This window comes from Cyrtonyx montezumae, unplaced genomic scaffold (assembly GCF_038088225.1).
Source record: "Cyrtonyx montezumae isolate F1298 unplaced genomic scaffold, pur_monq_1.0 scaffold_17, whole genome shotgun sequence".
Lineage (NCBI taxonomy): Eukaryota > Metazoa > Chordata > Aves > Galliformes > Odontophoridae > Cyrtonyx > Cyrtonyx montezumae.
The window spans coordinates 33,270,885-33,298,394 of record NW_027071903.1 but is presented as its reverse complement, the minus strand read 5'-3'; the positions used below and the strand labels follow the sequence as shown (position 1 = coordinate 33,298,394).

Sequence of the window (27,510 nt, the reverse complement as noted above, 5' to 3'; positions counted from 1 at the left end):
ACTTCAAAGCTGATGTGCAGCGATTGGAAATAATTGGTGAAGACGTACAGCATTCTGTGATATGTTGAATGTTCTCACAATGAAGATATCTCTGCTGCAGCAGATGTATAAGGATGTACTGGCAGGCACTCCATTACCAAAGGAAAGCTATTATTACACCTCTATTCTTAATCTGTGTGTTGAGCAGTCACAGGAAAGAGATGAACTGTGTGATCTGCCATCTACTGATGGCAGTATTAAGAGTCATCAGAACTCTATGTTGGACACGGTTGTCCAGACAACAGATGATGTATCGTGCAATTTAGCAAACATGGGCTTCTCATTTTGTCCACGAGAAGTGATGCTGCTTCAGTTAACTTTGATCAAAATGCTGGTTGCTAAAGCAGAGTCCCAGGAAATTGAATTCAGTACAAGACAGAAGTATGGTGAAATCCTTCTCCTTCTTTTGAAGGAAACGAAAGTTGACTCAGAATTGGTAAGCTTCTATAAACTTTGTATAGATTTTTGCAAAAGGAGAGATACAGAAGGAATATTACTTAGATACCATTTCTTACATATCTGCAGGTTTGTCTTCTCAGTAGCTGTGATCGGCTGTTATCTCACATGGCTTCAAAAAGTTTAGCAGCTCTCGTATATTTCCAGCTGAAGGAAGAGGTTAGTATCATATATCTTCTCACAGCTTGAAAAATGACTTGGTGAATATATGCCTACAAGTTTTTCCATCTGATGCTGTAGCTAACTTTTTGTAGCCTTGATGTGGCACAAAAGTAGTCACTATCTGACTACGATGTAATCTAAAATTACTTACTGAGAGTATCCTTTCATAGCTGGACCTATGGAGCAACAGCAGTGCTGCTTCTTTCCTACATCTGTTGCCTGCTTGTCTGCTCTCCTCTTACAGAAAGGTATCTCTGAACATATATTTCTTTTCAGAAGCACATCTGTAGTATTTCTTGCAAAGTTGTCTGAGATGGAAATTAGAAATTCAGATAAGACCTGTCTATAGAATTACCTGATTTTGGACAGATTACATCTCATTAGCAGGTTTAGTTTTCCCTTTCTGGAAAATGCAGTTACTGCCCATTGTGTGTATGTGTGACTTAATTTTGTGTGTTCAAATACAGGTCTACATACTTAAAAGGCACCGAATGGATATGTTGTTTCTACTTGTGATTTTTCTATGCCTTAGTTTGTATCTTACCATTGTCATGAAAACCATTGTATTACAGTTCAATGTATATAGAAACTGTAAAAAAATTGTTTTTATTTTTTGAACTTGTTTAATTAGAATGCAGTGAATGTCGCCTGGCTCACCTTCAGTTTGAAAACTCTTCTGGAGTTTCCTATGTATTCCCAAGTAGCAGAGTGTCTGTGGACTCTTACGGCTGTTATCAAGGATGTAATGAAGGATAAAATGTTACCCAAACCAGGTACTGCTGTAGTTTTACGGTAGTGTCAATACACTAGTGCCCACTAGGGGGAGGGATATTACTGGTAATCTAGAGCAGCTTGTCTGCGCAGCGCTTATTTTCTTCGTTGTTGCAGAGAGATAAAGTGCAATTGAAAATGTGGTTTTGACGTGCTTGAAAACTGAACATAGTCACAATCATTATTTTTCTGCTAATCTGATGATTTAGCTGATCTGTTTTACTGGAACTCCAACTCTGTAACTTTCTCGCTATAGGTATTTTGAAGTTGTTGGCTCCTCTTGATGCTGTGCTTGAAGGATTTTATAATTCCATTCTGCTACATCGTTTTGACAGCCAACTCTACAGTTCACCTTATTCTGGAGCTGCAAGCAATTTAATCAGTTTTGTAGACCTCCTTGAAGTGCTTCTGGCTTCTAGAACTCATTTGGAGCTACCACTGAGATGCCAGAGAGTATTGTTTTTAAAAACGTCTTACGTCCTGAACCTCATTAACTCATCAATTCACTATTTCATCAAGAAGAAGTTCATTATGCTTCTTAAAAACTGTGTCCTTTATAAGCCTCAGGAAGATGCTGTAAGTGGGTCTCAGTTCTTACAAAACCCATATTTCAAAGAAGATATGCTTGCACTAAGTAATGCTGTCCTGCAAGGTGTGAATTTGACTTGGCTTAATGAAATCCCACTTGATGAAAAAGCCAGCTACTTTGGAAGCAGTGAAGCTCTTTCTGGAGATAATACTCAAAGTGGTTCTGACCAAACTGTTCTCAGAGCCCTAAGTCTGACTGTGCTCAAAGCACTGGAGTTCAAGTGTCAGAACTCTGCTACAGAAGTTGAAATCAAAGGTAACATTCTCTTTTTGGTTTTGTTCATTAAGCAGCAAGGGTTGTTAAGCTTTTAAATCTGTAGTCAAAGCTCATTAAGATTGGAAATATATTCCACTGAATTAGTGGTTGTAGGAAGGTGGAAGGAAAAATCCCACCTAGAAAGCTTGCTGTCACTGCATCCTGCCTAAATTAGCTCTTTCCTTGTTTTTCCTATTCGTAGCCTTGGAGTATGGAGGACTTGTGACAGCTGCACTTGAGATAGAAAACTTTTCCTATTAAGAACATAGTTTAATAGTTGAAATAGTTGAGCCAACTTGAGAACGCCAGGCTTTTCTCCATCTGGAAAAAAAAAGTATTGCTCATAGCACAAGCTACTACTCCATTTGGGGTGGAGAACTAAAAGAAAAGGCAGGTAATGGTTTTCTGGTTTCTAATGTAGAGGTAGACCTTTTAAGTACCACTCAACAAGGTTGAAGGCACTGGCATTACTGTCAGACAAATAATGTTATGGGGCAGAACGAGTGGTGGTAGAGAAGAGGTAAACATTATAATGAGGCTGTAAAGTAAAAGACAGGGAAATTATGGGAGCTGATGGAGTATAGTGCTGGTTTTCTTCACTCTAACTTAGAAATATAGCCCGTTGAAATTAGTAGGTGCTAGGCATTCTTCTCATACCTGCTCACCTTGAGTATGTTTGTTCCACTGAACTGATGAATTAGATTAGCAGAAGAGCAGAGCAGCCTTTTGTGTTTGGGCGTTGCCACAAGGCAGACAGTGGGATGGCAGAGGAATGCTGTGCAATTCACATTCCTGACAGGAGAGGATGCCTTGCTGTTTCTCACTGGCACACAGTTAGCCTTCACATGTTTGTAAGGGAGGCATTTTGCCTGTGAGACACTCCTGGAATTCAGTCTTTCCACTGTCCTGTTTACCTGTCAGAGGCACATGATGAGTGTCTCCTGATACTGAGCCATGTGAACTTGGATGTGCAAATCATATGATGAAAGCAACATGCTGTCCTGGATTACAGGACGTGACAAAAGGGGAAAAATGGTTCTGAACTATTGCTTCTAGTCAAATACAAGCAAGAATGGTTATATTCCTTATTCTCAGTTAATTGTTGATGGGGCAAAATGTCAAAAATACTTCATTGTTTACATGGGGATGTGTTTTTACAGTGCTTTTATGGTGTTCCGAGGCACTTGAAAAGTTGTAGATGTGAATGTTATTTTGCTTCTTGTATTTCTACATTTTGGAGCAAAGTCCACATTCAATTCATCTGTACAAGACAGCTAGAGAATTTTATAAGAGGGCTCCTGACACTTTCTCCATATTTTGGAAGATATCATTTGTGATGCCAGTTGCATTGTTAGGATTTACAAGTATTTGCAGGGAAGATTTTACTAACAGTCCATCTCCTGAAAAAGTTCTGAGGTTGTCCAAGAAAGAGTGAATAGAATAAAAGTAGGTTACATCTATTTTAGATGTCTCTGTGGAAAACTCGCCAAGAAAAAAGTCCTTCTTTTCCCAACTTATGCTACAGAAATGAGTTGTTTAATTAAATTCAGACACCACAGGTGTCATGAGGAATTTCACGTTGAAAGGAGTGGTGCTTCTATTTGAGTGTTAGTAAATGAAGTGGTTAAAACAAGAACCAAAATGCTTTAATAGACAAACTTCCCTTCGGGAAGCTCGCTGATCCTATCGTTTTTACTAATACGAATTACAGTGGCTTAACTTTAATTCACTCCAATTTGGGGAGTAATTTTCAAATAGCTTTGATTTATAGGGGCGAATTTCATTCTGAATAGTAACTATTAATAACAAAGATAATTAGCTGTTCCTCTTCTTGAGAGGAGAAGCAACTCTTAAGGTCAAATATTAAGGAAAACCACATAATGATGACTTTGTTAGTGAAATTGATCCCGTGCTGCAGGACATCTTTCAAAAGCAGTAATTGCTGTTTGTATAAGTGATGCAGCTGGGCTCTTAAAGCTGTGGTGGACTTCAAGCAGTGTAAAAGTCCTCACAGAATACCTTTGAGGTATAGATGTGTGTCTCTTCTTTTCTTTTTGATTTTCTAAATATTGAATATATGCTGCATTACATGAAAAACTAGTGCCCAAATTCAGACATAAAGAATCTTTTTCTAGTTTGTCATTATTAAAGAGGTTTCTTGACTTAAGGGAAAAGAGAGTCTGTCTCAGTCATAAGAATACAGTTAGTTTTATGGGTAAGCTACTACACTAAACTGACATAAATTTTGAGGTGATTTTCCCATTGAGAGGTTCAGTGTTCAGAAAGAGGGGAAGATCAGGATTTTCAGGACAAACACTGCTGTTATTAGTTTGGAGAGTTCAGTGCCAATAGTACAGAATCCTTGCTGGAAGTGCCATCTCATGAATGGACCTTTATTGAAGCCTATACGTACTTGAAAACTTGCATCATCCATGATGAGTTTATTTGATAAAGAACTGATTGGTTTATGGCTATCAAGCAGGCTTCTTACTCTGTTGTAGAGATGGCAGTTTATTCCTACGGACTGTAAATCAGTGCAGCAGATTTCTGTGTCGTGGAATTTCTCACACAGTAGGATTTTTAGTTTCAGCACTGTTAAAACATCAAAACTTCATTATGGAAAGAACGTAGTCATTTTAGATCATTACATCGGTGGGATTGACCTGATAGTAATTTACCTTTCTTTAGTTTGCTATGTACCAACTGAGCTACCTAATCAAGGAGCTAAAGGAAAATATAAACCACAGCTGTTCAGGTACATCTTTGTAGGTTTTGAGATACTTCAAATCTATGAGGTTAGGTGTAAGAGGATTCATGCTGCAAGAGTCTTTAGGTCCCGTAGAAGGACACTGCTGTATCAGATAATTGTGTCTTTATCCCTCTTCTGAGGGGAGAAGGAGGAGGGAAAAGAGGAGGACCCTCTTTTATATTAAGTAAATTGATTTTCTGCAGGTTAACTTAGTTGATAATGTTGGCATCTAAATGTAGATGTTTTTAGAGATAAAAAGAATTTAAGGTTAGATAACTGCTTGTGGTTTTATGCTTTTTTTTCCTAGATTTCTTTAGTATCAAGGAGGAAGAAGTGATCTATAGAATCTGATGCTATGTTAAATCAGTTGAGTTTAGGAATTACAGAATTAGGAATGATAAATGTGTGCCATGTTTCACATTGTTAATTTTTACAAAATATCTGGATTGTTTAGTAACAAAAAATCATGGTTACTTTTTTTCCCCCTCCCTTCTCTCTCCTGTTTTCAGAAGGCTTTCAGAGTTCCATGTCCCATCTGTTGACGTTCTGGAGGGATCACATGAAGTGTTCCCCACACTCTCACCCAGTTGCACATCATTGTGAATGGCTCTCCTTGATTTTTATGGAGCAAGATGATGACATGTGGGAAGCTGCAAAAGCTTTATTAATCATTTATTTAAAAATTGATAGGTTGGTATGCATTTTATTTGACAGAACAATGAATAATAATTTAATGAGGTTATTGTGATTTACATAATGCTTCAATCGATTTATTTTATATAAAGGATGAATATTTTTAGTAATAAGCTCTGGATTACATGGTAATGGATGATGTAAGAGCTGTTAACTTTTCTGATAATTTAGTTAGGTGTTTTTTGCATTGAAATGAAGGAGTTGTGCAACAAATTCCTATTAAATACTGTAGCATATCCTGTAATTGAGAATAATTGACTTCACAATCTAAATAGTGGTTAAGTACAGATAAAAGGCAAGGCTGTTCTCTTTCAACACTGAGTATGTGAAGGACATGATCTTGTAATCAAGTTTCAAGAATTTAGGGACCTCTGGCAAAGTAGTGCTCTCACATTTGGGCCCATGTGCATTGTAGCTATTGGTAAATATTGTCACTGCTAACATCAGAAATGTGTTCTTTGTGAATTTGCCTTGGATGTTCACTACTTTACTGTTGTTTAAGTAACCATGCAAGATAGTATACTAACTTCCAAAATATTTTGCAAGTGGTATCTTAGATATGTACAGTAATTTTTAGGCATCTAAATATAAGGCTGCCTTTTTCCAGTGTGGTGAATGTTAAAGTTTACAGAAGTATTTAAAAGAACTGTTCACATGTTTTAAGTGTTGTTTCTTCCTGAATTAAGGACATGCAGTTTAAGAAAGCCTGCTTTAATTGCTCTGGCTTCCTAAGCTGTCTGATGTACCAGCTGCCCGTGTTCATTCTCTAATAGGAAAACCATTTTTTTTGATGTTTACTTTTTGACAAGTCTGACTCTGTGGATTGTTGGATTTCAAAATACTGCGTACTGTAAAGCAGATTTCAAACCCATCTTGCATAGAAGGCCAGCCAACAAAACAAGTTACCTTGCTGGGAATCCAGTATGGGTTCTTTTCTTTGCTGATTTTTTTTTTGGCCAGAATTTTATTTATTTAAAATATTTTCCTAGAAATCTATCACCATGAAACATGTAGGATCTAGCATGTGTGCATTTATTACCTGTTAGAGAACATTAAAAAAGATCAAGAATAAAAATTTCTGGAAATACCTGTTCTTAACTGTAAACTTTCATTGAATTTAATCCATTTCACATCCTTCTTTTCAGGTTATGGCACGATGCTGCAGCTGACTTGAGCTGGGAAGAGGAGGAAAGGTGGAACCTCCACACACATGCTTATGGCTATAATCCCCACTGCATATTTTTATTTTTTCTAGAAAAAATGGCGTTTGATTCCACAGTACTTCTAGATTTTCTGATTTCATCAGAAACTTGCTTTTTGGAGTACTTGGTTAGGTACTTAAAGCTTCTTAGAGAAGACTGGCATCAGTTTGTGAACATCTGTAACCATTTTGATACCAAGCATGGCACTTCTCAACCAATTTCTTCTGTCAATCCTGCACATCAAGAAAAACAAAGCTGTGTGACTGGTGTGAGTTTGCAAAATGCTTGTTGTGAACCAAAACCACAGACTCTGATACCTTTGGCTTCTTCTCACAATTACTTAGTGTTTACAACTGAGCAAGGTGATAATGAAGTTGCAGAGTCTAACCAGTCTAACTCATTGCTATGCAATGATAATACATCTCTGCTGGGTTCTCTTCAAAGCCTTGTTAATTATGACAGCTCAGAAGATTCTGAATTAGAATCAGTTGGAAAGGAGTGCTTAGTAAACACAAAGCAGATGCCTTTACATAAAGAGCGTGAGACAATGATAAGGGAAACTGTTTGCAGCTACACAGATGATGAACTGAATACATTCGAGTCTGAAGTGTTGCCTCCGAAACAAAAGGGATCTAATACCTCATCCAGCTTGGCATGTGTAGTGTCTTCTGATAACATCATTCCCCTAAGAGTAATTTTTTATAAATCAACAAAGTGCTTGGAAGAACTGCAAGAAGCTATTTATAGGTTGCAGAGAAGAAATCTTTTCCCTTATAATCCATCTGCACTGTTGAGACTACTGAGTCATGTTGAGAAGATTACTAAGAACATGAATTCACAATAAATCGAAGTATTCTAGTGATTTCTAACTAGTACAATAAAGATGAATGACTTCTAAGGCTCATGCCTTTTGCACCTGTCAGTGTATTTAAACTGAAATCGGATAAACGTGGTTTTGCTTGACACCATAAAAAATCTGCAGCTGTGCTCAGTGACATGTTCCATTACTTCAGGGTCTCAGGGTTATCTGTGGTATGTATGTCATGTACTGTGTATCAGTAGCAATTGCTAGTGATGCAAAAACTGATAATAAATAACTTATCCAAAAGCATATCAACAACGTGCAATGTTTAAAGTATTGTCAATTGTACTTAACACCAATCTAATGTAGCAGTTTAGTAGTGGTTGCCAGACTGATGGTGATTTATGGACTCTAAGCAGTTAAGAGGTGGAGTGAAATAAAATACTGTAGCTGGGGACTGTTTTAACATTCATACTGTATGTTCTGAATCCGTGCTGTGCTTCAAGTGGACACATGGGGGTACTGCCAAATCCCAACAATCTGCCTCTTTTTTTCTTGTAGTGCTGCCTAGGATGTACTGTTAGCTTGATCTAATCAGTGATGTTACCACCTCACTAAAAGTTGAATTTAGTTTTTCTTAATATTTCGTGGTATGTTCCTTTAATTATAAAGGAAAGTTATGCTTGGTACTAATGCATATGTTACTTATTTACAGAAATTCTGTTGGAACATTATATTTTGAATCAAGAGAAATGAAATTCCAGTGTAAATTCTTACTTCCTTTACACATATTTCATGTAAGTATCAAATGTGTGAGCTAAGAAGAGAATTAGAAGTTTAAATATCTGCAGCACAGTGAGGTGGATGTTGAATGTAAACTTAAATAGTTGCATCTCTTATTACATCTAATTTGAATAACCTGAAATGTAAGTGTCTAAGACTCTGCTAGGGAAAGTTAGTTCAGGACAGCATCCAAACCAGTGTGTGCACCAAACAGGAAGCCACCTGTTGTTGGTAAACTTAACGTGCAGCTTGTAATGATCTTAGGAGGGTTAGGCAGTGGGAAAATACCAATGACAGAGTACTGTGCAATCTCACACCTCAGAACTGAAAGGAGCAGTTTTCCTCTTAGGATCTTCTCTTGAAGACAAATGCTCTTTTCTGTTTGAGGACCAGGTAAGTTGTCACTTCCCCTTTACAGTAACCATTTAGTGAAAATTAGAACAGATGTTGAGACAGTTTCTGAAACAGGCAACTCTGGCCAACTAATTTCTGTGGCCATCTTCTAGATTAGTCTTGAGCTCTCAGACAGTGTTGGGAGGGAGAAAAGACTGGGTGAAGTTCCTAGGATATTTAGATGGAATTCACAATGAATTCTAGAGACACTGAATAGTATGAATTCTTCCAAACAGGAAGACTTGAACTCCAGTTTTAATTCTTTGAGGTGTCAGCTGTGACATCTCTGAAGTGAAGGTTGTATAGACAATACAAAATCGTATTGATGTGTAGTAGACCTGAATGTTCTGTGCCTACGTTGTGCTTTGGTTTGTTTGCACGGGTAATTTTATGCATAAGGGAGTGGGTAAGAAAGTCAATTAGTAAATGTGGTTTATATCCGGGAACTAGCTACCTCAGTGTTTAATACCTCGATATTTTACTACTTATGACCCATGGGAACTGAGGTGAGGTAAAATGACAAAGGTTGAGTTTTATTTACTTTATTTATTCCACACAAAATGAGTGCAGTATCTCGAAGCCTTATGGCTATATTCAGAAAGTCTAGCACAAGGAAAAGACCTTTGTATATTAGTTTGTATTTTAATCTATTGATGAGTATGTGTTTTGGGGTTTGATTTTGGTTTGCTTATTTGTGAGCCTTTACTCTGAAGATTTTATACAGAGCTGTTATTTGCTAGAGCAAATTAACTCAGCTACAGAACCTATTGCCAATGTTAAATTAGAACTTTTGAACTAGGTAAGTGGTACTGTTACTAGGAAGGTGATACATCATACATTTGGCTATTGATGTCTAACAATTTTCTTCTGTTAGATACAGAAGAAGTTAGGTGCTGTGTCTGGAGATGGTTGTCTATCTGAGGACTTAACATGAGATTGTCTCCATTCTGTGTTCTGAGTTCCTTACACATCAATAGAATAAATTACACCTTCAAGAGGCAGACAGCAGTAGAAGTTGCTTAAAGGATGTACTTTTTTAAAGAGTAGTCTTAAACTGGAGTATTTGTAGAGCCTGATAACAGTTGCAGCTAAATCTGGGTGGCTCCCAGTAACTCCTTGTGGATCTTTAGACTGGATTTCCTCCAGTATTTATAGTTGTTCTGTCTTCTGGCTTTTACACTTGTAATACTAGTTTTAATCCTCTAATACAACAACAAAACCCAAGGTTGAGAATGTTTGTATTTACAGTACTCTCATAAAGCTTGGAATAAAGAGCCTTGGTTTTTCCTTAGTTTATCGTTGCAGGATAAAGTGTTTGTATTTCTTCCAAATTCAGTCTGGGATGGTGTCTGAAGCCAAGGTAAAGTATTTATCACAGCCTGTAGAAATCAGTAGGAGTGAAAATACTGTAGTCATTACAGTTTTTCTTCTCTGTATTCTGTCTGAAAGAATTGTCCACCTAAATCCGTAGATTGTCATTGCACTTTGTACAACTCTCAGGCTCCCTGGCTTACTCTGGAGTCTTGTTAGAAGCCAATTGTGTGTGTCAGAGTGGATCATGAGCAGCCTTTTACTGTCTCTTAATAGCAGGCATGGACCTGAAATGGTTGAGTAACATCTCAGTTTTAAGCTTTTTCATGCTGCTATCATCTTAATTGTTGTGTAATTGAGTTTATTGCTGACTACTACTGGAAGCATTCTTTAAAAGAAAAAGGTGGCTCTATTTTGCATAGAATAACAAAGAACATCATTTTTTGGTAAAAAGTTTTAATGGGGAATTAAAAAATCCTTAGTCATTTCTCATTCTTACTGACCTATATGGCAGAACACAAGTTTTGTCAGTTAGCAGTGTCTTTCCAGGGAATAGTCTTGAAAACATTGTGTAATTCTGGAAATATTTATTTATTTATTAATATATTCATTCAACCTGAGAAATGATTACACTACTGAATGCCCTTCTCCTTAGAAGGTGATTTATCCCAAAACTGTCAGGAGTTCTGCCCAGGAATCTTCCTCATTGTGTTCTGATGCCAGTGATTTGAAACCTGAAAGATTTTCTGTGGAGCTTCAGAGAGCTTCCAAATGTCCACAGTGACTTGGAAGGAAGTAACAGCTGCAGAGAATACAGCTGAAAAGATTGTAAAGTCTATTTTACAAAACTGCTTGTAGTGATTAAGCCAATAAGATCTGTCATCAACTAACAAAGTCTGAGATGCTTCATTTTTCATTAACAATTGGGCACAGACTCACTATGCAGCAAATGTGGAACTCTTAACTGGGTTATTTGTTTGTTTATTTTAATTCATCACCTTGTCGGAGTTGAATCTATTATTTGGTCCTTCCCAAGGATTGTTTCTTCACCTCGTTTAAAAATGCTTTCTGTCATTTTCAATTACCAGCAGGTGTAGAGGAGGCCGTTCTTAACTGACTGAAGCATGCAAAGGGTTGCCTTTCAGTTTCACCAAGCACATGCTCATGATTTGTACTTCTTTTCTGTATGGATAGATAAACACCAATGCTTTAAGAATCTTCTCTTAACGTAATCAAGCAATCTTTGCAGTGTTGTCTTACATGCAAGTGTTACAAATTGCTGAGGTTTATTTTCATGCAGTTGTTTAACCAGTGCTTCCAGCTCCAGGAATCAAAAAGGCATCATTTATTTATTTATTTTTAAATCCCATATTGTTTAGACTGTTGGAATTTCATTAAAAACTCTTTCCTGAATAAATGGGTTGAGCTGATTGTTAAATCCCTTGCACATTCAAGTAGTATTTGAGGAAATTAGCAGTGCTGCTTTTGAAGGGGAAAAGGTCCAAGCTTTGTGGTAGTTCTTTTTATTAAGATTTTGTGTAGCAGACAGAAGTTTTAACACACTGCTCACTATAAATGCAAGCAGCAGAAGTTACTCTTTTTTTTTTTTTTTCCTCAGCTATATGTTAAGGTACTTTCACTAAGTATGTTCCATAGATATGTAGTTTGATTTAAATATGTATATATATATATATATATAATTGAGTGTTTCTGTTATTAGCAGGATGAATTTGATAACGATGGAGAAAGTGATGTTAAATCAAGGAGGAAGAATTTTACCAAGGATCACTGGCAAAGAAAGAGATTGGGAAGTTTATATAAAGGAAAGCTGTCCAAACTGCTTCACTAAATCATATACATACAGCTCTGTGCTTCTGGGTATGGGTGGATTCTTAACTGCAGCTCTGGAGGCTGATCAGTGCACTGTATGTTCAGCATTTAAATGAAACACAGCCAGAAAGTTGTGAGATGTAGTATATTTGTGGTATTTATATCCCTGAATTGTTGCACGTGTGAAAGAAAGTGGTTAGAAATCAGTCCCCAGGTAATACTGGTATTGCTTCCTGGAGCCTTTTACCTGAGATGTAGTTGAGGTTTATTAGTGGTCCTCATCTGGCATTTGAGCAAAGAGCTGCTAGCTTGGGTTGGCTGTGTATTACTGTTCCACTTCTGTTGTGATTTCTGATTATTAATACTAACTTGCAGCTCTGTATGGACTGTGAGTCAGAACATACTTCCAAGTATGAGCAGAAAACTTTTAAACAGATCCTAAAAAATTACTTCATCTCTTTTATGTAGGGGAAGATCGATATATTTGGAGGAGATAGGAACCCATGTGAAGAGGAGGAGCTTAGCTTTTAAACTGATGACGAGATTGAGTTATGATCCTTGAATATGTTTTTGTGACTTTAAGTGATGGATTGTCAGATGTCTGTTGATTCTGAGGACCAGAAAGTGTGGGAATATCAAGTTCTTTACCTTCATCAACAGACTGCCAAAGAGTGAACTGATGGGTTTCTGAAGTGTTGAAAAGAGAATTCAGAATCCAAATTATTGTTAGATCAAATAGTTCAAAATTGTATCAGCTTAGATGTAAATCTCAAGTGGTGAATTCTCACTAGTCTTCAAGCCAGTCTTAGAATGCTATATGACTGTAAATAGCTACCTTCCTATTTTTTCATATACATGAGATCAAGATTTGATTGACTGTCTGCAAGATGATCAGTTAGCAAACATGAACGTGTGTTCATTCCTTCAGGAAAATTTGTCTGTGATCTCTGCAGATAATTTTATACCCTTTTTTTCTTTGAAAGAAAACAAACCCTTGGGTTTCCCTTTCTGCCCTCTTTCCTGCCAGCAGGTGCCAACAGCTCTGATTTTAGAAATGTTTGATGTAATACCATCCCAAAGATTTTCTGAGATGGCTTTCTCTATGGAGAAATTTAACTTGTGGTGTTTTTTTTCCTTATTCAATTACTTAGAAGCTCAGGTGAAAACTCACATACAATGTATGGACCCAACGTAGTTTGATATACATACTTAATGAAAATGTTAAAGAAGTGGACTTTGTGTTTTATTCTATTTTTTTTCTCCCACTGGCATCTTTTACATCATTTATCCTTTCCAGTGATACATGAAATAATTATTTTGGTAGATCACATATCTGTTATCTAGTTACTTGGTCATATGACAAATATAATACACTGCAGGTAAGGAGTAGTCGCATACAGATTTTTTCTTTTCTCCATGAGTAGCACAGACTAAGATTTTTTTAGTGTAGGATGCAACTTAAAGATATCTGAATGAAGAATGCTATGCAAGTGCAGCAGTAACTGGGAGGGCAATAGGCAGCTTTAATCACGAGGACAAGGATAGGTTGTTATTTACCATGCAGTACTTTTAATCTTGTATTAGAATCCTGTGTAGATAATGTGTGCTACCTATAAAGGGCTTCTCAGAAGCTGTGTGCAAGCAGTTTGCCATTCTGTTGCTCGTAGCAGCCTCGAATTTGCTCCATTCAAACCAAAGGGTTTGGTGGCTTCTTTTTTGTTGTTGTTGTTGTTGCAATGCAGTGCAAGAGTGAAGAAATTATGAAGTGCAAGAATGAGGTGTTTGTGCCAATTACCTATTACATTTCCTGGCACGGTATTAGACAAGGGAAATATGAATCAGCTTGCTGTAGGCTTTCCTGATTGGCAAAGTGTTCCTAAATGTTCTGCTTGATTCATGCTAGTGGTTCATTTGTGGGAAACAATGGAGATAACTTAAAGGAGCAGCAGAGCCCTAATGCTGCCTTCCTGGAATAACCCTTTGTGTTTAATACTGCTCTGGTGCTGCAGTTTATTGAATACCACTCCTAGTTTTATGGAAGGGCTGAAACAATTATTATTTATCAATATTGCAATAGCTGCAATGCTGAACATCTTAAAAATGCTTTGTGAACAAACCAAATGTTTCAGTCTGAATCACTTCAGGGGAAAGTAAATGAACTGGATCCAAGTATTGCTGGGTCACATCTTCTTTTGTTACTGTCTTACGGATACTGATGAAAGTTCCTATGCACTGGAAGGATGGGGTGGGGGTGCAGGAGGAAAAACTGTTCCATTATTGGTTGCATTTGGTATATCCTGTTGCAGTCTGCTGTTAGCTTCCTTCAGAGGCAGTACCTTGGGAGAGGTGAAACTTGGGTCCAGCTCTGACATGTCAGTTCCTGTTGTATGGGTTGCAGTCTGCTGACTGCAAGCAGAAAGCAAGGGCAACTTATCTGCAGATTTAAAATGTGGATGCTCCTGGCTTTCCAGTGACATTTTTTCTTCCTTTCCAACAACATTAAGATACCTTAAGCTTCAGGACCCCAAGTAATGCCATTGCTTCTGAATGCTGTTGATCATTATTTGAAGCTGAGCTGACCTCTGAGGAATGACTTTCAGCCTTATTCTTTACTCAGGGAATTAAAAACAAATTAATTAAAAGCTTTTAATTAAAAGCAACCCCCCTCACACCCCAAAAAGACAAACAGAAAGTAACCTGTATAGATTTAAGTAATTAAATTAATATGTTAGGGTTGTTTTTTTTTCTTTATTTCAGAACCCTTACTTAATCTGATAGTGCCTGTAAAGATGTGTGCACTGGCATTTCCTTTCTGTGCAGTCAGCAGGCACAGCATCCTCCTGTGCGTGTCCAGAGCAACACAAATAAGACAAATTCTCATCGTGCAACAAAATACCACGTGGTTTAGGACATTTCTTCATCTGCTATGTTGAAACAAGCACAAGGGAAGGCACCTGGCACTGCCACTCCTGAGTTTCACTGAGTAGTTACGCGTGACATCAGGATTGCCTTCAGTCAGAAATCTTGAAGTGCAGCTTTGGTGGGTGGGTCTCTGAAGAATTTGAAAGAGTAGTGCAGATGGGGCGTGTTTGCTGTTGTCGGAGTAGTGAGTGCGATGCCTCTTCCTGGCTAATGTGCGCGCGTTCTCTTTGACTGCAACATCATAAAGGTAGGAATTTCTTTTGCCCTTTTTTTTTGTTTCCTGCTTCCTTACATTAGGCACGGTCCAAACTGTTAGTGTGTTCTGGTCTCTGACATTGTCAGCTTTATAATGACAAATTAAAGTAACTCGTAATAGATTCAGGATAGAGGGTGGTATAGATGTGAAGAGATCTTATAGGTTATCACTGAGTACTCCAGCCTATGAGAACTGCTTTTCTTTTTAAAGAAAGTAAGTAGAGGTTACAGTTGTTATTCTGCATCTTGTATCGTCGTTCTATTAAGTGCTACTAAGAGCACTTAACTCTGAACTGGAAAGGAGGAAAATTTTCCAACAGGAAAAAGAATATGTTAGTAGATGATATAAAATGTTTGCGTAGAAAACCTTGAATTTAGTTTGCTTGACAAAAGCTAGTTCTAGTTTTGTCCTTGAAAACAAAATACTATTCTGTAAGTAACTCAGTTTAACAGATTTTTATGTATGACTTATCTATTATAGGTCTGAAGATCTATTGCTGGGAATGACGCATTTAAACCAGATACCAGAAAGGGTTATTTCAGAGTAACACTATAAAACTCAAATGGAGTAATGCTGTATATTTCTTCCCTTTCACTTTTTGAATTACATACCTATTTTTAGCTAGCTTTTTAGCTTGGAACAAAACTTCAGCTGGAGTGGACTGTTGATGAAGAGACTATGCTGGTATGCATTAACCAAAGGTCTCTCTTGCATTTGTTATGACATGAATAGAATGCCAAACAGAGGCTGCAATAATGAAATACCAGTTATGTTCTGACTCCTCCTCTAGTTGGCTTTGTGGGTGGAGAATGTATGGGCAGGTTAAACCACAAAGGAGGGAATAACCAACATGAGGAGAACTAAAAAGAGTGGGGCACAACAGACTTAAGTTCTGATTCAGGGTGATGAGGAGATGAATGCACAAGTTTGAGTCACCATGTACACATGATAGATGAAGACCTTGACTGTCCACCAGCCCTTCTTTCAGGAAGCTGTAAATAAGACAGTTCTCCAGAACAAAACTGCACCAGTGCTGTCTCTTTCCCTAATTCTCAAAGGCTAATTTAAAAAGTTGAGTCATCCACTGTGCAGGTGAAGAAGCTTACATCCTTTCCTTCTACACCCTCAGGTCCTCTCTCCAGTTCCTTATTGTTCTGTTACCTTCACATGTTTTGTGACTTTGCTGTACTTAGTGCTTCTTATGTTCTGACAAGTTTTACTAATGAGTTCTTGAAGGAATTGGTGTCCTTCTAAGTCTGCTCAAACTCCTCATGAGCTAAGCATCTAAGAACCTGTAGCTCTGATTGAACCTTCTTCATAGAACTGTTTTTTTTTTGTTTTGTTTTGTTTCTTAAACTCTTAAGTTATTGCATTGCTCTTTATCCAACTCCATCAGTGTCAGGGACTTGAAAGCTTAGAGACAGGCATAGTTTGCACTATAGTTATACTTTGCGAGAGCTATTTTTCACTCTTCTAAGCTGCCTGAGATCTACTAAAGCAAATACTTACACTCAGAAATGTTTTACCTTTAACTAGACGCAGCATGGTAACTTTCACTCAGAAAATGAATTCTTTGAAGCATTTCTGATTCTCTTTCCCCCAGAGAACAGGGGAAAGTGTAATAAAACTCACTTGCCACCTTAATTGAGATTTACTTGGTGCTATGTTGGCCTGCTACAATACAGAAACCAAGTTACAAGGTAATGTGATAGAATAATAAAAGAAGCAAAATATTCTAATTGCCTTATAACTAGGCACTTGTAATTGTTTACAGTTGAAACTTGTCCATATTAAGGAGTAAATCTGAAGTTAAAGGTCTCATAGCAATCTTAATTCAGCTCTGTTATGTGTATAAAGTATTTCAGTGTTTCATCATACGAATCCAGCAGCTCTTTCATTCTGTGCTTCTGTTGGTTGTGTGCATAATGTTGGTAAGATGTCATTCATGCTGTTGGAAATCTTTGAGCTACATGCTGTCCAGTATTAGCAGAACAGAGATCTGTGGCTGAAACTTGTGTGTTGCCTCTAGCATTTATCGCTTAGTCTTAAACAAAACAAAAATAAAACCTGTAATACAGTTGTTCTGATCTTATTTACTCTTTTAAACCACTTTGGTTTAATGTTTAAGATCAACAGCTTGAAACAGCTTTGCTGTCTTTTTGATATATGATGCTCTAATCTTTTCTCTCCAAAACTCACTGCACCATCTTAAGCAGTTCTACCTAGTGACGACAGAAATAGGAGTTACGTTATTCTTGCTCTCTGTTGTTTTAACCTTTTCCTGTTTCACCTCCAGAGTGGCACTGAGTAGATAGCCTAGGGAAGATGATGAGAGAAACTACGCTTCTTTCACTTGTGTGTTTGTGTTGGTGATCTGTTGAGTTTTCTAATGTGTTCAGTAAGTGAAGACAGGATGACCCTCTAACAATTCCTTTTTCTGGTTTTGGAAGTTGAGTTTCTGCAAGCAGGAGCTTTTGCACGGAGAACAAAATCAAGGCTTTACCTTTCTTTTTATTTATTCCTTGGACTGTAGCAGCAGTAACTAAACTTCAAAACAGTTCCCGACTTGGTTTATCAAAATCTGACCATGTGGCTTCTGGCCTTTGTCAAACCAAAATCGGTCATTTTTTGCTTAACATCAGTAAAAATATAAGTGTTTTTGTTGTTGTTGTTTTGTTTTTCCTTTTTATAACTGAACACATCATGACTCCAAGGAAGAAAGTTTGAAACAAGTACACTTCGGTACTTCCCAACTGTGTAGGCTTTTCTTTAATTATAAAGGATGCAGTTCCTAAACAAACCGTTCCTGATTTTCCTGTTTTACTCCTGCCCAGTTACAGTACTACATTAGGCTACAGAAGAGATCCTTAGCAAGGAGTTGATTAGATGTATTTACTTGGAGTGTTTATTTTCCAGGATACTGGGGAACCTTCCGATTTTTTAAAATATCTTTGTTTTATTGTTAGATTGATTCTTATTTTTTTTTTCAGATCCTTTTAGAGCAATGGCAAAAACTCCAGTTTTGGCAGTGCAAATGATATAGGCAGTGCTGGTGCACAGATGTGCCTCTGGGAAGCAGTATTTTTTCACCCTAGGTTGAGCAGTATCTGTCACTCAGCTGTTGTTTTCACACCTTATGTGTAGCTGTTTCCTTGGCACTGTTAGAAGGTGCAAGGAAGAAGTTCTGAGCTCAGCAATCCTGGCCAAAGGATGCTTATGCTGAGCAGGCTTTCACATTTCTTATAAGAGCCAATCCAACTCAGGACAGACTGGGCCTTTGCATCTGCTGCTGATTCTTTGGAAGCAGAGTGTATAACATACTCTAAGGATAACAACTCATGGCAATTCTTGCAAGCTACAAAGATTAGCCTTCTTTGAAATCCAGTATCTACAGCTCAGTTCCAGCACTGGAACAAGCTGCCACCACTTGGGCTTATTCTCCATGCCTTTGTGCTCTTACGAGCTTCTGTCAAAAGTGTGTGTCCTCTAGTTTTATGCTGATGTTGTAGAAAAGCAAGCCTGGATCTTGACAACTGCAGTTATAGCACTTCTCGGGGTGAGAATTTCTTGGCAGGATAAAAGGAGCTTGTTGCAAAACACTTCACTTGCCCAAGTACTGAGAAACTGGTTCTCCCATTTTCCACCTGGATTTCAGGCACTGAGGTAATGCCTTTCTATGTGGCCATTGCTGCACATAGGCCCTGTTCCTGGGTGGCTGAGAGGACAGCTGGAACATTTCTACCTATTTATTTGTCCCTACCATGGGAGGTACCAGTGGAAGATGTCATTCACTTCCCATGCATGCTATTGAAGAGGGTAGTAGAAGATTCTATGGCCAAAAGGTTACTGGTCTTCCTGACCTGTTAGGATTTCATAAGCTGCCAAAAATCACTGGGTTTAAAACAAAACTAGACAGTAGAGACAAAACATTTAAAGAACACGTAAGTGCTTGTGTCTGGTCTATTTGTAATATGCCAGAACTATAGCCCATAGAGAAACCATAGCAGGAAAACAAAACAAAACAAAACCACAACAATAACAGGAAAATTTTCTTTCTGATGGCACTGAAAATGATCTGAAAACATTTTGCTCTCTGCCATTCAGTCTCTTGCCTGGTGAACTGACATAGAGGTGGGAGTAAGGGATTCTGAGAAGTCCCTCTGCCTCACTTGTCCCAGATGCTGGGAGTCAGGAGGGAACATTACCAAATGAATATTTTGTTGGGGTTGTTTGTTTGTTTGTTTTTCTATCAGATAACTTGCTGGAGGCAAATGAACTGCACCCCTTCTTCATCCCCTATTTCCTGTCCTGTGGCCTCTCATTTCACATATCACACAGCCGTCATTGAGGGTCACAATGATCCAAAATAAATAATTTCAATGGAAGCAGTCATAAGGTAGAGAAAGCTGATAGTGGGGGTTAGCATCTGAGACAGTGGTTGCTGTAGATGTGATGAGTAAAGCATAAAGCTGAATTATTGGAATTGGTCATGCTGTGGGGTCATTAAAATAACCATTAGGGCAGAGAGGTTAGGATAATGATTAGTTTTTTAGAGTGTAATTGAATATTATGGAGAAATTGCCTTAGTACCTGAATAGCCTCTATTACAAAGATGGAAATCTCCAGAACTGCCCAGGGAATGACCTGATTTGCTGCAGTGAAAACAGGTTGAATGTAGGGTGAAAGTCCAGTTCAAGGATATTGAAGCACAGCAAGCTATGCAAACAGGTGTAGAATCCCATCAACAGTTTTCTAAGAATTTCTTGGACAGACATCATTAGGGATGGTCTAATCTGCTGTGCTCCAGGCAAAACTTGTTTGAAATACAGGGGCTTACACAAGGGTGAGCGTCAGAGAGCCCCCAGTTCTGTGACTCTAGTTGATGTTTCTGAAAAAGGATTTCTATGGAAATCTGCAAACTCTGGACCAGACCCCACATTCCAGAATTTCCTTGGATCCTGAAATTAAGGATGTGCTTATGAGCTTTAATGGAGGTGTGCGAACTAATTTAAGACCTGAAAAGATATTTGCCTTACCGTATGACTGTGTGAAAGGAAAGCATGAATTGCTTAGATCCCAAGAATCCACTTTTGAAAGACATTTTCCTGGGTTCTTGTAGGGTTTGAGTATTCTGGGTGCTTATTTAGTCACAGCCCATCTCCAACCATTGGTGCTCTTCCTACTGGGTTTTAATAGGGTGGCCAAATTTAAATTACAGTTACGGTTTGTGATAACTTGCAGTGCACAGTCTGGTTTAAAAATACAGATACATAAAGGAGCACAGCTAAGTAATGAGTGTCTCCCCTGGTCTTCTGGGGTAACACGTCTGCGAGCTTTTCTGTCTGACCTAAAATGTCATGTTTCAAAGCTCTGTTTCATTATCATGGCGCCTGCTAGCTGTAATTAAGGGTCTGTTAGCAGCTCCATTATAAATTCTGACTTCCAGGAGTTTATAATTCAGCAGTAAAGAATTGCTCTAGGCTGAAACTTGACTTATAAAGTCTCAGGGAAGGAACAATTGTGATTTCTCCATTCTTTATTTTTGCTTTTGCTTATACACACAATCCATTCAGTAGATTTTACTGTCCCCTTTTGGCATTTAAAAAGATTAAATGGTTGAGTTATTAATATTTCAGTGCTGACTACTGTTCCTGGCCAGTAAATTGTTTCACAGTGCTTGTTAACCCAGCTCTGTTTGACGGGTGCGAGTCACGCTTTCACAAACCTGCTGCAACTCTTCTGATTAATGGAAGCAGCCCTCTGTGGATTGCAGAAATTGCTCATTAGCTGTTGATTACAGTGGGCTTCAGAACAAGCTTGCTATGAATCTGGAAAGCCTGAGCTGTGCGAGTGCATGAAGCTGGGTGTCCTCATATTGCACAGGTGTAAGCTCACGTGTGGCTGTAGGCAAACCTGTGTCGTCCCTACTCAGTACTGGAAGCACATGAAAGGCCCTGAACCGCTATCTGTCCTCGGCACGATCTGATTTAGTCACTTGATCCTATGCAGATGGGTCACTGTAACCTCTTCCTATGGGAAATCTGACACAAGGAGGCTTGGCTGAATTTCCCAGCTCAACTGTTTCCTCATTCAAACTACAGTTCCGTAAAATCAATTATTTGCTCGTAATTTTGGGGGGGAAGGTTACAGGAAATTTTATTATGGAAAAAAAAAATCATTTCATTTTATTACTCATAGAAGTTACAGAAAAGTCACTTATTTCAGCCTCATGGAAAACATAACAGTGACTTCTGTTTTTATTCTATTTTTGAATATTTTCACAGGATATGTATAACATATTTGGACTGTAAAGCTCATACAACTAAATGAGGGGTAAAAGAAAAATACATAATATTATAATAATTATAATAAGAAAAATACATACATCTAAATACATAATGCAGAACAGGAAGGTTGAAAACGAGACTTTTAAAATAATGAAATGTTTTGGGTTTAGCAAAACCTTTCCCTTTAAGAAGAGATTTTTGGCATTTTGTTCTGATCCCCAAGTAAGCTTGCTGCACTCTGTAACTGTTACACATGGTCCTGCACATAGTGGTGTTTACAAATAAAGATCAAAATGCATATTAGAAGTACCACATCAAGCAGCCGTAACTCAGCAGCAAAATATATTCATTAATGCAAGACTGAGTCACTCCCTGGACTTTCTCCCTTTTTTTTCCCCATCCTCCTATCCCCTTATATTTAATTGAGGAGAGTGGCCTAGGGAACATCAGTTCTCATTTGTGTCATTTGTATGTTTGTGCAGTAGGTTAGAAATAATTACTGTAAAAGATTTGACCAGATATTAAATAACAGAGTTTGAATGACAGAAGTGAGACTGCGGATTTAAAGCAAACAAACAAAAATCAACAGAAGTGCTGACTTCACACTACATCCTTTCTTTCCAGTTAAAGATTCAGCTCTGTTATTTTCTTTTCCATTGGTGTATCCCCCCCCCCTCTGTAGAGTGCTTCTGCTGGCCCAGAAACATGAGCACAACCTGTGCCTGTCAGGGTGCACATTCTCATAGGACCCAAGTCTCCTGTGTTATTTGCCTGTACGTCATCTTTAGGAAATGTCCTACCAGCTGGGAACCACTGCTCTTCACAAGGTTCAATATGTTTTGCTTCTTGAGTTTTTCTTTTTAATATGGCAGGAATAATTTGTAATGATCCTCTCATTCATTTAGCATGGCGCATATATTAAAGACACTCAACAGCTGGTTCTGGTGGGAGAATATTTGGATGCCAATCAATTGCACGTGGGCAGATTTTGTAGACCGCGATGGCCTTGTCTTCCCAAAACCTCAGCAGCTGTATGCCACAATACCATATGCTTTTGTATTGCTGATTATCCGATTCTTCTTGGAAAGGTAAGAAACCTGAATTCAGTTTTACATTCTTGTTAGTTTCTGTGAATGCTAAAAATAATTCAGACCCAAGATATTGTTAGGTTAACGTTCTTATGTTTTCATAATGGAGGATTGGTTCTCTGCTAAGAGGACCTCATACTGAAACAAAGGAAGATGAAAAATTGGGAAATAGTTTCACTGTCAGAAATGTGATTGCAGCCCAATCTAGAAAGAAGATGTTTCTATACAGCTTTTCTAGAACATTTGGATAACTCCAATTAAGCCCTTCCACTACAAATCCTCCAGAAATGTTTTTGTTTCTTTTTGCTTTTTCCTCCCTGGTCCTTCAAACCAAACCTCTCCTTTTGGTAGGTTCTCCCCCAGTACATGAGGCTGATCAATCCCAGGTGTCCAACTGGAGCAACTGGAGTCCTAATGGGACAGGCAGAAGTTGGTTCCATAGGAAAAAAAACTCCAAAAACATTAAGATTTGTCGTGCTTTGATTTACTCATTGGTGTAGTTTTACTTGACTTCCTTTTTTTCTCTAAAGAAAGTGATTAGTTTTTGTATAGATTAGTTTTTAGGTTTTTGTAATTATTTCAGGATAGAATGAGGAAACTTGGAATGTCGTAAATTGGACAGACTTGAGACAGAACCAGATAAAATAATTCATATTAGAGATCAAAAGTAATTTGGATCACATGTTTATAACCATTCACAGTGTCTCCTGAGTACATGCTTGCCTGACTGTCTCACTGCGCTGCGTTTGGAAATTGCTCATGTGAAAAATGAGCCCACACATCTGGCGTGCAGTGAATCTGCCCGTGAATGAAGAAAACTGACCACTGCTAGGAGTAGTAGAGTGTCAACTGCTGTTATCAGCAGAGGCAGGGGGACTTTTCTCAGAAGAGCCTGCCCAAGCAGAAAGGCAGAGCAGCTGGCATGCTCTGCAGCTCCTTAGAGGGGGAAGTGGAAGAGAAGGAGAAGCCCTCTGTTGCTGAGGGAGTTGCTGTGTGCTACGCATTAGAGGCCACATGGATAATCTTGTTTCCTGGGCCATGGCAGCCAACATAATATATGTCCATAGGTTCATAGGTTCATAAGGTTGGAAAGGACCTACAAGATCATCTAGTCCAACCATCATGTCAAGTGGCTCTCTGCCTCTAAGAGAAAGTATCCCAGTCTTCTCCCTCAAATGAAGAGACCAGTTGTTCTTGTTTCATGTGCTGTTAACTATTTTAACTAAAAAAAAATAAAATACAAGAACACAAAATTTAGAGTTTTTCCTGTAGCTTTATATATTTTCAGAAGCACAAGCTCAAGTCATTCATTGGATCTGCGTTTTTGAATAGCTGCCAATATGTTATTATTCTCTCTGGGAATTAGTGAGTTTATTTTTTTTCTCATAGTGCAAGGTCATATCTTATGGACAATGAAAACAGAATTACTCCATTCATATCCTGGCATGAGAATAGCTGAGCTCTTGTAACTGTTTTTTTGTTTCTTGCATTTTTTTAAGCTTTTCATTGCATGTTTTTTCAGATACATTGCTATTCCTCTAGCAAAAGCCTTAGGTATAAAGAATGTAAGACGTGTGAAGCCGCAGCCTAATCCTGTTCTAGAGAGTTATTTCCGGGAGTGCTCAAGACATCCATCTCAAGTAAGGATTCTGATTCTTTGAAATGAGTTTTGGCTCTTGGAAAATCTCAGGTTTTACTGTTTCAGTAAACCATCAATAATGACATCATGGGATGAGTTCCAGCTGATTGACAGATGACTTTATTTGGGTTTATGTTGCTGTTCTGCTGACAAGGGTATATAGCATCCAAACCAGAAAATATGTTTAAGATGGTTAATTTTCTGGCATGCTCTTGTACGTTAGACTGTAAAAAGTATTTCCAATGAAGATCAGTGCTTCATCTTCTTTAACTCATTCAGCCTGGAGAAAACTCCAGCTGACATCTGTTGTTGGGAAGTGGTATTTATTGCAAGTAGTAATATTGGAGCACTGGGATGGAAGCCCTTTGATCCGTTATGTTGCTGCATACTTAATCCTGGCTTATGAAAGAAAGAGAAATAATCTACGTATTACCTTGCTGTCTGTGTTTAAGTTTGAACAAGTGAAAGATAAAAGCCAGCAATCGGGTTGCTCTATGAGAAACAGGTACTTTGCTTGAACGCAGTCTCAGAAAGTTTGTTTAATTAACTGCAAATGCAATTGCAGCATTCCTACACTGGTTTTGAAAAGAATTATGTGCTCAGCTGATTATTAATACATAGAACTTGGCATTCTATCCCTGACTTTGCCTCTCTTACTGTGTTTTTTGGCCTCGTATTGTGAGGAGGAGATGTATTCATGTTCACGTGTGAGCTCTTCTCTATCTGGACAAGTGTCTTTATCTCTGCTCCACAACTTCCTTCTGCATGAGTGCAATTTGACAATCTCTGAAGGGAAGCACAACATTTGCATTTTTATACTTCTCAGTATACGCAGGAAGAATTTAGGCTGCATCTTTTAGGTGTCAGGCTTAGAGACCAGTGTGTTAGAGGCCTGGCTGCCATGTGAGGACATCTAGGCTCCATTGTCTTTCAAAACAATGTCAGTATTCCTGTGTGACAAGTGGAACACTTCAGCCAGCAGGACAGGCTGAATGGAGAGCCTGTTTGCAGTGCTGCACTCCCCAGCAGCTGAAGCGCCTTTGCTCACATACCAGAGCTTTTTCCAAGGGAAGGAGGCTAAGTGAACTGGACTTAACTTGGCAGTAAGTGGTGCTGCCACCCAGTATTTGCATACTAGCCTCGGGATGAAGAGCTTCCCTAGGGTTGAGTTGGATGCTGCCTCCATTTCTGCAGCAGCTCCAGGGCAGGACAGGCTCACACCGTCTTCATTTTAGGATGGAGGAGAGGGAGGGAGCCTACAGGCTGCACCTGGAGCTCTGAGCAGCAGTCACATGGCCAGCAGAGAAGGCAGCTCATTACCCAGCTCACTGGAGCAGGAGCTATAACCCTGTGCTCAAAACCTGTTGTGGCTGCACCGTGGAGCTTCTTCAACCTTCAGAGTGCAGATAAAGCACAGACACTTGTCAGGCAATGAATTTTTAAGCAGTTACTCAAGCCTTAACTGGGTTGTAGGGATTGAAAGAAGGCAGTCTGCATTTTGCTTGGTTGGATTAACTGACTTGTCCTGTTGCGTAGCAGAGCATCACATTTGAGAACAGAGCCCCGATCACGTTGGTCTTTCCTGAAAGGCTCACTTAAATACAATCTGACAGTTATGTAATAAGTTTATGTATTGGATACACTGGTAATGTGTGGTGATACATGGCACTTCACAAAGTTGGAAGGGACCCAGAAGGATCCTTGAATCCAAAGGCGCATTGTTTGAATTATCAGAAGCCATCAGAAAGACAATTGCATGGTTTGTAACCCACTCCAATAATATGAATTAGTGTCCTGAAAATCCAGGGTTTCTGTGAATCTCATTCAGAAGTTAAATTAGGAAACTTGCAAGTTAAAATGGCGTAGGTGGTTCATATTAGTAATATTTTTAAATGAAGATCTTGCAGTGGGCGGGAAGCCGATCTGTGAAGTACAGAATCGGTGGAGATGACATCAGTGTAGGTTTTGTTGCTTAACGCTATTCCATTTTTTGCAGTCAGAGATTCAAGGCCTTGCCAAAAAGTGCAACTGCACAGTCCATCTGGTGGAAAAGTGGTTTAGGAGGCGGAGAAACCTTGAGATCCCAACGGTGCTTCGGAAATTCCAGGAAGCTTTGTAAGAAGAGACAACTCTTGTTGTTATCACTGATTTTTGTTTTGAGGGGGAAAAAAAACAGCGATTGAGGTGCTCAGATGCCTTCCTGGCAGGGGTTCATTCCCAGGAAGCTGGGTCTGTCTGGGAAGGGTTTTGTTTTCTGTCTGTGCTTTTACAAAGAAATTTAAAGGAGCTAGTAAGATTTCTCCAGATTTGTAGCTTAAAAATATTAAAGATCTAAGGTGGCTTAATTTTCTTCACTGTTTAGTAAGGAACTTATTTGTAGGTTACTGCTACATAGTGCCTGATGTAAATATGGAGGGAATATGAAAACATGTTTCTATCTGCCCGTAATCACGGGGGAACAGAAGTACTTATTCACTCTTGTTTAAATATGCATCTGTGCTGTCATCTGGGGATGATAGTATAGTGATAGGTAATAGTGTCCCAAAGTTGGTTCAGGAGCAGGAATTGTGGCATCCTAATGAAGTAGTAGGTGTCACAGCTTGAACACGAGGTACCATACAGAAGGTAAGCTCAAAAATGCCAATGGAAGGGGGCCATTGAGCAATTCTGAGCAATAGATATGAGTGTGGAAGAAGTTTCAAAACCTCCTTCTGCATCTAATCACAAACCAGCAAAGCATTCAGGAGTCTGTTTTTTTCACAAATCTTTGAGAAAGATACATATTTCCACATACATAAACATTTTACTAATTAATTACTCCAGTGTTATCCAAAATCTTATACAAACTGCAAATCCCCAGGTGAGCAGCATGGCTTTGCATACATAGCTCATCCTTTTCAGTACTGGAATTTACTGTAGTAGTGTAAAGCACTTTCCTAATGTCCTATCTGTTTGGATTTTTAGATAGTATAACTGCCTTGGCAATATATAATCACTATTCATGTGATTATAATATTTAACCTATTTTAGAGTGGGTTAGCTTAAGGAATGAGGGTTAAAAGCTCAAAGTTGAGTAGTTTATCAAGATTATTTTCCATGTGAATCAATATGATAATGATTTGATGATCTTCTCTGGGCATAAATCCAGTTGTTAGACATAGGTGTATTGCTTTGAAACCGAACTGTCTTAGCAAATGACATGCATGTTTTTTCCTATTGTTGTTCCGTGGCTGAGTTAACTTTGGCAGGTGACAATAAGATTTCCTACTGTCGACACAAGAGC

At 38.4% G+C, this 27,510-nt stretch overlaps 2 protein-coding genes across 2 annotated transcripts in view; both read left to right on the top strand.

Annotated features, from left to right (window-relative positions):
- LINS1 (lines homolog 1) lies at positions 1 to 8,209 on the top strand. The gene is made up of 6 exons (XM_065734032.1): positions 1 to 475; positions 565 to 654; positions 1,289 to 1,430; positions 1,685 to 2,272; positions 5,531 to 5,711; positions 6,860 to 8,209. The coding sequence occupies exons 1-6, from the start codon at positions 62 to 64 to the stop codon at positions 7,758 to 7,760; spliced, it is 2,316 nt and encodes a 771-aa protein (XP_065590104.1). The 5' UTR covers positions 1 to 61; the 3' UTR covers positions 7,761 to 8,209.
- A 6,932-nt stretch (positions 8,210 to 15,141) lies between these two features.
- Positions 15,142 to 27,510, top strand: part of CERS3 (ceramide synthase 3) — a 35,763-nt gene continuing 23,394 nt past the window's right edge. Inside the window, exons 1-4 of the mRNA XM_065734031.1 lie at positions 15,142 to 15,204; positions 22,406 to 22,588; positions 24,111 to 24,228; positions 26,224 to 26,342. Coding sequence (XP_065590103.1) covers positions 22,407 to 22,588; positions 24,111 to 24,228; positions 26,224 to 26,342 — 419 coding nt within the window. The 5' untranslated portion in view covers positions 15,142 to 15,204; position 22,406. The remainder of the gene's footprint in view (positions 15,205 to 22,405; positions 22,589 to 24,110; positions 24,229 to 26,223; positions 26,343 to 27,510) is intronic.

Coding starts and splice junctions, on each gene's coding strand:
- LINS1 (XM_065734032.1), top strand. CDS start 62: ATGTTGAATGTTCTCACAATGAAGATATCTCTGCTGCAGCAGATGTAT. Junction 655..1,288: donor ATTTCCAGCTGAAGGAAGAG/GTTAGTATCATA, acceptor TTGTTTAATTAG/AATGCAGTGAATGTCGCCTG. Junction 5,712..6,859: donor ATTTATTTAAAAATTGATAG/GTTGGTATGCAT, acceptor CCTTCTTTTCAG/GTTATGGCACGATGCTGCAG.